The 13401-nt window shown below is 36.2% G+C and overlaps 1 protein-coding gene across 6 annotated transcripts in view; it reads left to right on the top strand.

Moving 5' to 3' along the window:
* Sphkap (SPHK1 interactor, AKAP domain containing) overlaps positions 1-13401 on the top strand; it is a 154788-nt gene that overhangs the window by 101566 nt on the left and 39821 nt on the right. For all 6 annotated transcript variants that reach the window (XM_087209340.1, XM_087209338.1, XM_087209336.1 and 3 more), the window contains exons 4-5: positions 8953-9012; positions 10558-10692. In XM_087209340.1, the coding sequence (XP_087065466.1) occupies positions 8953-9012; positions 10558-10692 (195 nt within the window). The remainder of the gene's footprint in view (positions 1-8952; positions 9013-10557; positions 10693-13401) is intronic.

Raw genomic sequence — 13401 nt, 5'->3', positions numbered from 1 at the left:
TATAGATAATCTAGATAATTCTACTTAAACAAAAGTACCTTTTCTTCCACAGCAGCAAGGTTTAAGGGTTATATCTTCAAAATATCACCATTTCCCCCTGTAGAATCACCTATGATGTACATTTAGTAATTGCTACTGAGTTTTTATTTTTCATATATTTTAGCTATGCTAATGGGATTTTAGTGTCACTTAATTATCATAGATGCAGTGTTTGTTCAAATATACCTGAAGCTTTTGGAGAGGTACTGTTTGGCACTATTTAGTAGTCCACTTGTCAAAAATGTGAGAGGTATAAATAAGGTCTAGCTGAGATCAATTTTTTGCACTTTAACATTGAGTTAACTATCATTTATTCCCAGTGGGGGTGAGTGTTTAAATAGAATGTCTTTCATGTAGAGTCATGATTCATTTGACAACAGGGACAAGTGCTGAGAAATGTACTCTTAGGCAAACATCTTGTAAATGTACTTACACACACATAATATAGCCTATAGCATACTACGTATGACACACCAAGACTATATGATGAACATAATACATACACATATGTTCTAATGTATAGGCTATAAAATATTGTGACCTGTTACTCCTAGAGCTACTATGAACAAAAGTATGTGAGATTAAATTTAGGATGAGATAGATTTAGATAGATTTAGGATGAGTGTAAATAAGTATTAAAATTAATAATTGATAATGTGAAATAGGAAGAAAAGTTCCAAAGGGGTAGGGGAAGTGGGAGAGGTAGGGGGAAGGAAAGAAGGGAAAGGAAAAATATGAGATAAGAAATAAATGGAAACAAAGTCTTTGCAGATAGGGAGGGGTGGAGGGGGTGAAGGGAGGGCAAGGGAATGGGGAAAAAATAAGAACAAAGAAACATCATGTAAAAGTACAAGATCCCAATGATGAATGTAAATGTATTGTGTACCTAAACTGTACCAATAAAAGAATTTAAGAGAAAAATAAATAAATAAATTTAGGACAAGATAATGATGCAATCATGAGAAAGAGTAAACGCGAGATGTATGAGGTTGCTGCCCGTAAAGCGTGGCACTCCCTTTAACCTACACGTTTTTATAAGAGGCTAAAAGAATGGTAAATAGATCAGTGACAGTCATTTATTGTCATTGGCAAGTATTGCATACTGTGTATTCTTATATGTGCTATACTTTTAAACAGGCAACAGCTTAGAAGTTTCACTTTCACCAGCGTCATCACAAACACATGAGTAATGCATCCAATATGATGGTGTTGTGAAATCAATGGGTGATAGAAATATTTCAGCTCCTTTATAATGAGGCCACTATTATATATGTGATTTATCATTGAATGAAACATCACTATGAGATGCAATAGCAGAATAATTGAGCTAAGCAGGTGTGTCTCAAACCTCTACTACCAGCTCTCCGAGAGGCTGAGACAGGAAGATTCCAAGTTCAAGCCTGCCTTATCTACCTAGCAAGACCTTGTCTCAAAATACAAGTAATCAAAAGATCCGTGGATGTACTTCAGTGTGAACTCTAGACTAAATCCCTACTACCACACACACACAAAAGTACTTTGTTTACAATACTTGAGTTCCTATGTTTTGTTTTTACATTTTCCTTGTGCAAATATATATAGCTTTAAGAAGAGAATAAATGAAACCACCAGAGGTTATTTTATTTTATTGCTTTAAAGGTGAAATGGTTAGAGGTAATATTTAATGGAAGCATAGTTGAACATTGACAGCATTAAATTTATGCATAATATAAAAATGTGATGTTTATGTTCAATTTGTCATATCTGGCACTTTGCTCTTACTCTATAGTCAAAGATGGGTTGTTCATTAATATGTGGAGATTTTTGTCACTTGACTGATTAGCTTTACCATATTGATGACAAATACATTCTCAATTATTTAATGAAGCAAACTCACTTGTACTTTCACACATTGTGTTGAGAAATTAAAATTACACATTAGATCCACACTGTCGATCTTTGCATAAAAGTTAGTTTTGCTTATTTTGACCCAAGATGATTTTCTTGAATAACAGAGGCCCTTTTGTCTCAGATCTGTAAGTTCTCTCAAAGACTACTATTCATATTTAGGAAGTAATACATGATGATTCATCATGGTTGTTGTTTTTAACAAATCTACATTTGCAATGTAAATTGCAATGCTTATGGCATATGATAAGAGCCAGCCCCATAACTGGTGTGCACTTAAACAAATTAAGTTATAAATGCTGCTGGAAATAAGAAGAAAGGTATTTCTTTATTAAATGCTCCATAGCCCTGAAAAATGAGGTAACATTCTGTACTTACACGTAAGTAATAAAGGTTTAGAAAAAGTAAATTATGCTTTGGTCAGTCAATATTGTTTTTAAAAACTGAAGTAAAAATGTATATGCCAAGAAAATACACTTTGGGTGGCAAAAAGGGTAGTTACAGACAACAAAACAAACTTTAATTGTTTTACACTCTCAGAAATAACTGTTCTTTATAAATATTCCTGCTCAAATTATTTATCTTGAACCTTATGAAAATGCCATTTTTCTATGAAAGAAATTGAAAAGCAGTGATATTCCACAGTTCACTCTCATAGAAATACTAAACTTGCTAGAGATTTCTGTGGCTCTTGGAAGTCTGGCTTCATCACAGTAAGCAAAGAGGAAGGCTGGAGAATCATCTCAATTGCAAGGGGACCAAAGGCTTGCTATAGCATAGGAGATATTCACCATCACCTGTAGTGCCTATAATAATTCATCTACTTAATAATTCATCAACTTTTCTTTTCCTGCACTACCCCAGGGTATGAATCTTGACAGTTCAGAAATTTATCAGTTCTTTGCACATTAGTAATCTAAATAGCTTCTATGAAGGGTTGTAAGCAAAGTGGAGCCAAATCTACCACATTCTTTTCTCACAAAGTACAGAGTCCAGATAAACCCAGCTCCAAGTGAAATTTGACTCACCTTTTCCCCCACCATCCTTGGGGATTCTGTTTTCTTTTTCTTTTTTGGGGGGGGGGGGGGTGGCGGTGTACCGGGGATGGAACTCGGGTCCTTGCTCTTGCGCAGCAGGCAGCGAAACCACTGAGCTAAATCCCCGGCCCGGGGCTCTGTTTTCTTAAATACCCTTCAGTAGGAAGAAGTAGCAACAGTAAGCTCTTATTGCTGAGATGGGAGAAAATACAATCACGGTGAAAGATCATCTTAGCCTGTATTTTCCAAATCTTCACCAGGAAAGATTTTGAAAGATAGATATTTCCTTGGAAACAACCCAAAAGTCCCTAAACTGATACAATGATGTGTTATATACATGCACCACCTTCCCACAAGGAATCTAAACATTTGTGTAGTACACTCTTGGACTAATAAACTAAAACTCAAAAAAACACAAATGAACAACTAATATACGGTATGACATTGGCTGAGAGCTGACAGTCATAAAGCCCATTAAGAAATACAAACGGGGCTGGGGATTTAGCTCAGTGGTTTCGCCAACTGCTGCGCAAGCGCGAGGACCCGAGTTAGATCTCCAGTTCCAAAAAAAAAAAAAAAAAAAAAACCTTTATGAGCAGTGGTTCCGGTGCCTGCCTTGCAAGCACAAGCACAAGGACATGAGTTCGATCCCTGGTACCAAAGGGCGGGGGGCGGGGGGGGGGGAGAAGTAGAAACAAAGCATTTTTTTAAAACTTCTTTATATATTCTACCTATTAGTCCTCTGAGGAGTAGCTGGTCAAATTTTTTCTCTTTCTGTAGGTTGCCTCATTATCCTGTTGGTTGTTTCATTTGCTGGCCAGAAGCCTATTAATTTGATATGATCTCATTCAATGATTATTGGTATTACTTCTTCTGCAGTTGGGGAGCCAAAACTTTGACTCAGTCTTCAGAACTCTACCACAATTGATTCTCGGAGAAACCAAAATATGATGTTAAGCCCTACTGATGTCCTTGATATCCAACCCCCCCCCCTCTCTCATTAGTTTCCAGTCCATTTTCTTCCCTCCCCTTTCAGGAAATCAGAATGATTTTCATAGTTATTGTTTGCCTGAGGACTCCTGACTAGAGTAGTAGAAAGTCACTAGCTACTCAATTGCTAGGACGCACGTGACAACTGACAAGCCACTGAACACGGCCACAGTCTCCTTTCTCCACCAGAGCCCAGGAAGGGCAAAGCCAGCAACCTCAGCCTACCATTACCACCTAGGTTCACTCAGCAAACATGTATTGTGCAATTACTTTAGGCCAAGATTGTATACTCCTTAGGGGTCTTAGATTTCAAGGAATGCAGAACTATCTTCTCACAGACAAATACTTGGAGAATCATGATTTAACCTCCCTGAGAGATCTCAGAACTCACCATGATGTTGATCCCAGAGAAAGAAATAAAGTATAGAAGTCTCCTTAAATATAGAGAACAGGTCTCCCGTGAACAGAATTGTGTGGCATACAGTGAAGTTCAGCCAATAACTGCTGTTTGACAGAAAACAAAATAGTCACACTGGAAGAATTGCCAGTGGCTAATAAGCCACAAAAAGGCTATTCATTACAAAATCATACAGCAAAACAGTGTTGTGTATGCAAAATATGATGTTTTTCAACTGCCACTTTATTTTTATATAACCCACAGCACATTTTTCCAAGCATCTTAAGTGTAAAAATTCATTAGTTCATTGGTTCTAGTGTTCATTGGGTACAAATACTCGCTTAGAGACTTTTTAAACTAATTTTTTAAAAGCTAGCAGTAAAATTGATTAATGTATGGTTAAAAGATCTCTCATCTTTTAGAACTTTCTATACTCTTTTAGTGTCTCATCACAAACAGCTTGCATAGCTACTTCTGAGACAGCATTTCAAATCTATTTTTTAAATATTGACAACAAGAAGCAGAGAAGTTTGATGGTCTCAAGTATAAATAAAACTTTATATTTCATATTATGAGAGTGCTACAGTCATTTCAAAGGGAAAATTGGATACGAATGCAATATTTTCCCAAATCGTCGTGTGTTCAGAATGTCTGGCAGCCTGATGGCATATCAACACTGATGTAAAAATTACCATTTTAATATCATCAATCTAAAGTACTAATCAGAGAAAATGTGACTCTTTAGAAGATAATTCTGGCCCAGCATCCTTGAATCCAGCAAATGTCATTGGGAGAAGAAAGGAGGCAATTTTTCTTTGGAAGCTATGTGAATCAGCATTTTGATACCATCAAATTAAGAAATCTTGTCACATTTCACATGGCCAGATGGCTGCATTGTTAGAAGCTTTGGAAAGAAGGAATTGGGTTTTTTGGGTAAGATAAACCATAAGTATACATTTGGTTATATTCACCATTCAAATGCCTAGATTTTAAAGGCATTTTGACACCCTCTTTTGATTAATATTTTCTAATCAGAGTCTCCATAAAAATGATTTCCGTATTGGATATTAACTGACTTCAAGAGAGATGGGGAAATTCTCAGTGGAGGAAGTTGAAGGTGTCACAGTAATTTGCCCTAAGTGGGTACATAATACACTGACGTTTCTTGCCTCTTGTATTTGACTCTCTCAACAGTCTAAAATGTCCACTAAAGTTAACACACGGAAACATAAAACTGTCCACAATCTGGGCTTGGTGCTGACAATCAAGTTCCTTTCATGTTTTGTTTTGTTTTGTTTTTTAAAAGATACAGTAGTACTGTTTTTGTCTGACTTGGTTTGTAGATGAAGTTACCTCACAGAAGTTAGTATGAATGACAAACCACCTAAAAACTATGTCACTTTGTCCCAGTTTACTAGATTTTGATGTCAGCTGCTTTCTCATAATAGTATTTTACAAAAAAATATTTTATAAGTAACCAACAAAATTTCACAGCAAAAGTTTCATTTTAAAAATCTCACACTGAACTCTGCTTATGAAAAAGGAGTTATAAATAAAAACATAATCGAGATTGCTTGATTAAAATAACCCATAATACCAAACGGAGAAAATATTAGATTATGTAGATATGAAAATCATAAAGTGACACAATTTTCTCAGTGGTATTTATTCTTCCAATGTTTTAATTTAAAACCATAATAAAGACAGAAGAGTAGCACTCAGCACTTGAACAGGAAAGTTAGAGTTCTTGACCACGTGCTTCTGGAGTCCTTGGGAAGCAGGAAGTTGGACTCTTTGCTTCAATCTTCTCCTTGAACTCACCCCACCCCAGCCTTAAACCAGAGCCTAACACCAGCTCCATTGCTCTGAAGGTGCTAACGAACCACAGGGAGATCATTTGTTCAATTTCAACAGTGATATATTTTAACTACAATTATTTCTTTCCATTCAGACTCCCATCACATCTTGTTTTCCCTCATTGGAGTGAACTAGGCATTTGTAGGATCTGGTCTAAGAGAAACTGACTGGGGTTGTGCTTATAGGAAACATATTTGTGGGGTTTGGAGTCACTTTCATGTATTCATAAGTGACTGCTAGCCACCTCTATGCAGGATTGGTTTCCAGGTGTATTCCTATTACAGAGAATGGCAACTAAAGCAGAATTGCCTGTGACACAAAAGCGTCAGGTTGAGCACGTCATATGAGAATGTCCTACATTTCCCAATACCTAATCTATGTAGGGAGTGGAGAGGAAACAAGATATATTTGCCAGGAGCTAGTCTATGTAACATTCTTCCGATCATAGGACACATAGATTTAAATACAAAATTGAGTTATTAATGATACCCAATCAACACAAAAATCTCTCCTGAAAGGAATTTATTTGTTATTGCAGCATTAAAATTTATAAACATCATGCATTTCTTTTCTTTTTTCATGGAATCCCACGATGGAGAATCAATTAAATATTTGTTGATAGAACACAAAAATATAATGATCCTAGTAATAGTAAGTATGCCTGTAAGAACTCATACATGAAAGAAATTATATAGTACCTACCCACTAAATATGACCTTAAGCTTAAAAAATGTACAATAAATGTCAATAAAATTCTGGTTAGTTGACAAAATTCAATCAACCATATTAAAAGGAGACAGAATGACCTTTCCATTCTCCCTAGAGAAAATGATACTATAAAATTTTTATCATATGAAGAGGTGATCAAAGAATAAACAGTCAAAAATACATGGGGGGAAAATTATGGTGGTATAATTGGGCAATTGACTAGTTAAAATATTACCATTTCAAAAGTTTTCAATACTTGTGGTATTTCAAGCTTTTCAAAACTGAACATTGTAGTCATTTCTTCTTTCTTTGAAAAAAATATTCATTTTTATATCAAATTAAGACTTTATCACTCCTTTTCTTAAAGAAGTTTTTCCCAGATTGTACATACCTCAGGATTTAGTATTACAATGGTACATACTAATCAACCTGGCTCATCCTAACCACCAGGATACAGGGAGACATGCAAGTCACATATAAACAAGAGGTTGATTTCTGTCTGGCTTTGTTTCTATCTTGGCCAAGCTAACAATTGTAAAGAATTTCCATCAGATGCAAGCCAAATTTCATATTCTAACCAAGAATGAAGAAAATTATTATTGTAGATGCCTCTGCTTGGTCTCTGGTCTCTGTTTTCCCCTCTCCCACTGAGATATGGAATAAGAAGAGCTTTTTGATACCCAAGGGCAAGGTAACGGGCCTGTCCTTAAGATGAATGGAAAATTGTCTAAATAATTCAATAACTGCAGTCTTTTGATGCAACTTGATGAAAGTCCTTGAGTATTAATGGATATTGAACTAGCTTTCCAAAGGCAAAATTGCAATTATTGTATGAATATTTTCAAACTGCTCTCGATCATAAACTGCTTCTAACCTCCATCTACTACTTGTGCTTCTACCAGTGCTGTCCCAAAAGGTACTTATGCTCAATGCCTCCCCAACATCCCAGAGGAAAGGAACCTGGAAGGGGAGTGTAGGCAGCATTCCCGGCCCTTCTCTCTCCCTAACACCCATCAAGTGATCACAACAGGCAGGCACTGTCTAGAAAGTCACTGTAGGATCTGTGAGCCTGTGACATTTGACAAAGTCCCTGTTATTTGGGAATAAAGCAGTAATGGTCTTCATACTCCAGCAATATGTAAACTGTGAGAGTTTTTAAAGGCTTCCTCAAAAGCTTCCAATCATTTTGTTTGTTTGCTTTCTTTTGTCTTTTTATTTCAACTAGAAAAGGGATGGGCTCTGTCTGAGAAGCCATAATCCTAGACAACTAATTGAAATCAGAACATCCCATTATCTGCAGGTATCTAATAAGTCCAAACATCTAATTAAATTTCCTGATAATTCATATCTTCTGTTTCATACGATCAAAGCAACTACGCAAGACTAAAAACTTTCAGGTGATTTTAGCAAGATAAAAAATTTCATTCACATTATCTCACCCAACATGATTCTTCCAAGATCTTGTTTCCAACACTTCTTTTCTCCAGGCCTGGACCATAATCAGACTCTTCCTCCTTGTTTTTTGACCACATGTTGCATTTTCTCCCCTCGATGTATTACTGCTGCTTTCCAACCTCCTCCCTCTTTTCCTACGAAACACAGTCTTAAAAAAAAATAACAATTCTGTCACCTCCCTGAAACATTCCTTAAGCTTTTTCTCTCCAGCCCCATCAGAACTCTCATAGTTATTTTCTATGTGATGCACCTGGGATTTAAATCATAACAATGAATATATTGTTGTTCGAAACTATTTAATATTGTACCTATTGTTTTTCAACTCATTCAAACCATCATCTAAGATGACCAATGAAGAAACAATCTGTACAAGATTTTTAAAGTTACGTTGCACTATATACACAGAGGCAAAGGAAAATCCACTTATTGCACACTATATTAAAAGAAGGCCTGAAGTAAGAAGAGCAAGATGGACAGAAGTGCTTGTTGTAATTGTAAACAGGAGCTTAGAGCATTCTGTTTTCTTCTAAAAGGATCGACAGAGTTTTCATTTAATTGACTCCTTGCTCCTCTCTTTCCCAGGTGTGCTTTGTGAACCTGGATGTGAACAAGGATCCGTGTAGCACAGAGCACCTGCAACAGGTAAAAGTGGGACTCGAGCTTCCAGGAGCTCATGACAAGGGTTCATCTACAAAGGATGCTCATTTTATAAGGGGCTCTTCCATAGGTGGCTTCATCACACCCATTTCCCTGACTTTCCCTTGCTACTTTCCCACGCAGTTTGCCCTTCTTACATTTATTAAACTTGCTTTTCCATACAGGCAGTATGGTTCCATCAGGCACTTCCTCTTACCCACTAGCTCTTTCTGTAGCTACTCTCTTCTCTCCTCACTCTTAAACACCCACTCTGATGTAACTTTTCCAAAGGGTTTATAAAACCTAATTTCTGCCAGCCAGCATGTCTCTCTGCCTCAGGTTTGCTCCTTCTTATTGCTTTCATGAAACTTTACCTCTAACCTTGCCTTTCTTGTCTTGGACTCATCTGGGGCTTCAACTTATTTTGTAACCATGCAAGAACTCATTGGCCCAAGGTCATCTCAGATTGTGAGCAAGCTGATGTAAATCCCTGGCAAGATGTAAGCACGTGAATGTCCAGTTAGTTCTTTGGAAACAGAGCCTGCCGTGCAAGGGGAAGAATTAATTCCATACCCAAAGCTAATCAGATTTGACCTCACCACTTGGTGTAATACTGTTCAATGTATAACAGAATCCCATTTACAACTTGATTATCATGGAACAATAGAGCAATTGTACAGTAACTCAGGACCCAGTTATTCTGCCATCAGTGGTTGCAATTATTCAATTTATTCCTATACTTCTTCTTAGCTTCTGAAAGAATCCATTTGCTTACACAGATTATCCATTAGAAATGTTCACCAAGCTCCGAATACCATCATCTGTGTAGAGCTGCAAAGATTTAAAAAAATAAGTTGCACATACTATTTTATTGGATGGAATTCTTGCTCAGAGTCCTTCAAAGAGACAACAGGGAGGATGAAAGCAGGTTGGCCTCATAAGAACTCCATGTTTGACGAATTTATGTGAGTTGCTTGAGACAACCTCTTGGTACAGCTTACAGGAGACACACTGGCACTGATCTGTGCAAGTCACTAATCTTTGGACCTTAGGCTCTCGGGTACAAAATAAAAGTAATAATAGTTCATTATCCAAATAGGGCTGTTGTGAAGATTAAATGCAGTAAGATGTAGCATATATACAGTCTTTAGCATACTGCTGAGCACATAGTCAAAATAAAACCAAAGTTAGTCATTTATTATTATTGTTGTTGTTGTTGACTATTAGAATAGAAGATTATCAGGAAACGGTTCTCCAAATCCAAGTCTTAAAGGAAAAATATTTCCAAAATACTGTTTTTATCTATGATATGACAGTAATTGTTAAATGTTCACTTTGGAAAATCTAGAACTAAAGAGTTTTTAAAAATTAAATTTTCTATTCCAATCTTAACTCTTATGCTTTAATTTATACAACTTTTTCCAGTAACAGCCTTAGTAGATTAAGTAATCTGTAGAATGAGTAAATCACCTTTGCATATGAAATAGCTTGGGATCGTATTTTAGAAGTGAAAAGAAATCATCTAAGCTAATGATGATTCTTGCTCTACAGAAACTGGTCAATGTTTCACCAGATCTTCCAAAACTTATCAGCTCTATGAGTGTCCAACAGCCAAAAGAAAATGAAATTGTCCTCCTAAGTGGCTTAGCATCTGGAAATCTCCAGGCAGATTTTCAAGTCTCACAGGTAAGAAACTTAAGTTCTCAGTCATTCACTTAAGGATAAGTTATCAATAGGCAGTTTAGTATGGATTGATATGAACCCAAAACAGACACTACACAAAAGCGCCTACAACGTAATAATCAATGATGCCTTTGTATTTGATAATACTTTTCATTTGTATTTCTCCCAAATATTGCTGCTATGAGTTTGATAGAGCTTCACTTGTATCAATTCCAAATTTCTATTATCTTCACAAGTTCATGGTGATATATTGCACTTGAGCTAGAGCAGACATACCCATATTAGTTATTTAGCTTAGTTTTCTACAAATCTAGTAAGTAAAACTAAATTGTCTTCTCTTTAAAGAATAGCACCAAAATTTCAATTCACACTGTCAGAATCCTATTGCATCATCTTTCTAAGCATAATTTACTCCTTAGGAAATGCCAATCTAGCAAAGCTAATAATAAAGAACAGCTGCCCAACAATGGAAAAGGAATTTCCTGGGCCCAAAGAATGAAATTCTAAGAAATAAAAGAATGCTATTCAAAAGGAAGGAACAAAAGTATTACGATTATCATTCAGTATGTTAACATTGATATTATATAAACACATCACTTCACTTGAGGAAATGTAGGAAAAGCTATTCGATTGATCTTCAAAGAAAATATGCATAACACAGCCCATTATAATTTTCTAATGAAAACATGAGTCTAATAGTAATTTTCTTTATAAGGAGTCTAGGTTTCTAAAAAATAAAAAAACGTTTTAAGTCCCCTCTACTTTAGGCAAAACCATAATGCTCAGAAATAATATTCAAACCTGAATTTTCTTTCCTATTGTGTCCTACTAATGAGCCCCTACCCCACCAGATAAAAGGTTTTTGCTTCCTCTATGGTGGAGCTCATCAATATAACATGAAATTTCAAGTAGGACTGCTAATTAGAAGATTAAACCTCTTGGAAGCCAGAACTTTTGCCCTTTTCATATTAAATCAAGGCAGAGAACAAGGAATATTCCCCTCCCCTTGGCCTGACCATATATCTGCACACTGGTGTAGTAGTTTTCATAATAAAAAGAACTCTATAGCTTACAACAACCTCGATCTCGCTAGCCAGAAAAGCAACATAAATGAATAGACATCATTTTGGATTTGAATTCAAAGAATGCGGATCTTTCTGGGCCCATTCGAAACATCACAATATTATCAATTTCTATTTTGCAGGATTAACTAGTGGAAAGAAATGAATAGGTGAAAAGTACATTGTTTAAAATAAATGTTAGTTTTTGTTAAAAAAGAAAAATAAAATTTTAAGCATCCCAGCCTAGTACAAAAACTACAATTGAAACTATGTTTCTTCTTCAAAAATACTGTTTTGAAAAAAATGCTTTATCTCCAAGTTTTAAGTTTTATAGTAATGATTTGTATAAACATTGTGATAAACCAATTAACTTATGAGAAGGCTTTATCACTAGATAATCATATATCTCTGATTTTGCAGCTACTGACAAGACTGTGTACTATAAATTTAACATGAATTCCATGTAATTTTTGGTTTGTCACCAAATTATACATTACAATATAAAACATAGCATAGAATGAAGACTTTATTCCTATTTTCTTTATGATATCCATACACTTTTTACTAAAGTGCCTCTGCTTTATACAATAGAAGTCTACTAGCTTTTACCAAGTGCAAGTATTACTTGAAAATTCAATTTCCTTCTGATTTTCCTATGAAAATTGATACTGACATCAATTGGACCTGACTTTGAGTTGAACTTCCTAGACATGGATTAACCCCAGTTAGGATTCTTAATTAAACATGGCAGAAAATTGGCTTAAACAAAAAGAGAATGTATTGCTTCCTATAAACAAATGAAGTGGGACGATCAGACACAGGAATTTGACCAACGTCATAAGGACACGGATTTTTCTCTTTTCTGCTTTCTCTTTATTTGTCCCATTATAAACAAGCCCTTGCCACAAGGAGCCCCTTCTCTATGGCTCCCAGCCAAAGTCTCACTGAGTCTCATTGACGGTCACGTGTCATCTGCCCATTTCAAAACTGATCACTATGGTTTGAGGAATCCATTGTTTGAAGTGGCCAGCCCTGAGTCACCAGTGCAGTTGGAGATAAAGGAACTCCAGCTGAATTACTTGGAAATAGTACCCCACAGGATGTGAGAACCAGAAGGACAAATGATGCTGGGTCACAAAAGCAACAGAGATGTTCCTTGAGATTAGGACAGCCAAACTGCCAAGAGCTCATTAAAACCATCCATTCGGAGATGTGTTCAAAGCCAGGCACCACGGCACAGGTATAGGCCTCTGGTCCCAGCTACTCAGCAGACTGAGGATCATGTGACCCTGAAAGTTCAAGACAACAGGGTGAGACCCATCTCAAAGCAAACAAACAAATCATTCATAATGTTGCATAGCTTCTCAATCTATGCTGTATCATGTACTGTCTACGAGCTACATCACTCTGAAACATTTCAAGCTTTTTACTGTAAGGCTCTCCATCCCTTGCTGTGTAACACTTCACCTTTCTGCAATCCCCGACAGCTGCTAAATCATTTTGTAGGTATTGCAATCCATAAGTTTGAATAGATAAGCAGTGTAGGGGAAGCACTTCAATGCCGAACCCTGTCTTAGCAAGTGCTATAACTATAGCAAGTGCTTACTTATTTAAGGATATTCTCAGTTTGACTGCTTTATCCCATGGAAGT

The sequence above is a fragment of the Heterocephalus glaber genome, unplaced genomic scaffold (genome assembly GCF_053883595.1).
Source record: "Heterocephalus glaber isolate CG9 unplaced genomic scaffold, H.glaber_assembly_v1.0 deba00001004, whole genome shotgun sequence".
Lineage (NCBI taxonomy): Eukaryota > Metazoa > Chordata > Mammalia > Rodentia > Bathyergidae > Heterocephalus > Heterocephalus glaber.
Note: the sequence above shows the minus strand (reverse complement) of the source record. Positions and strands in the feature narration are given on the sequence as shown.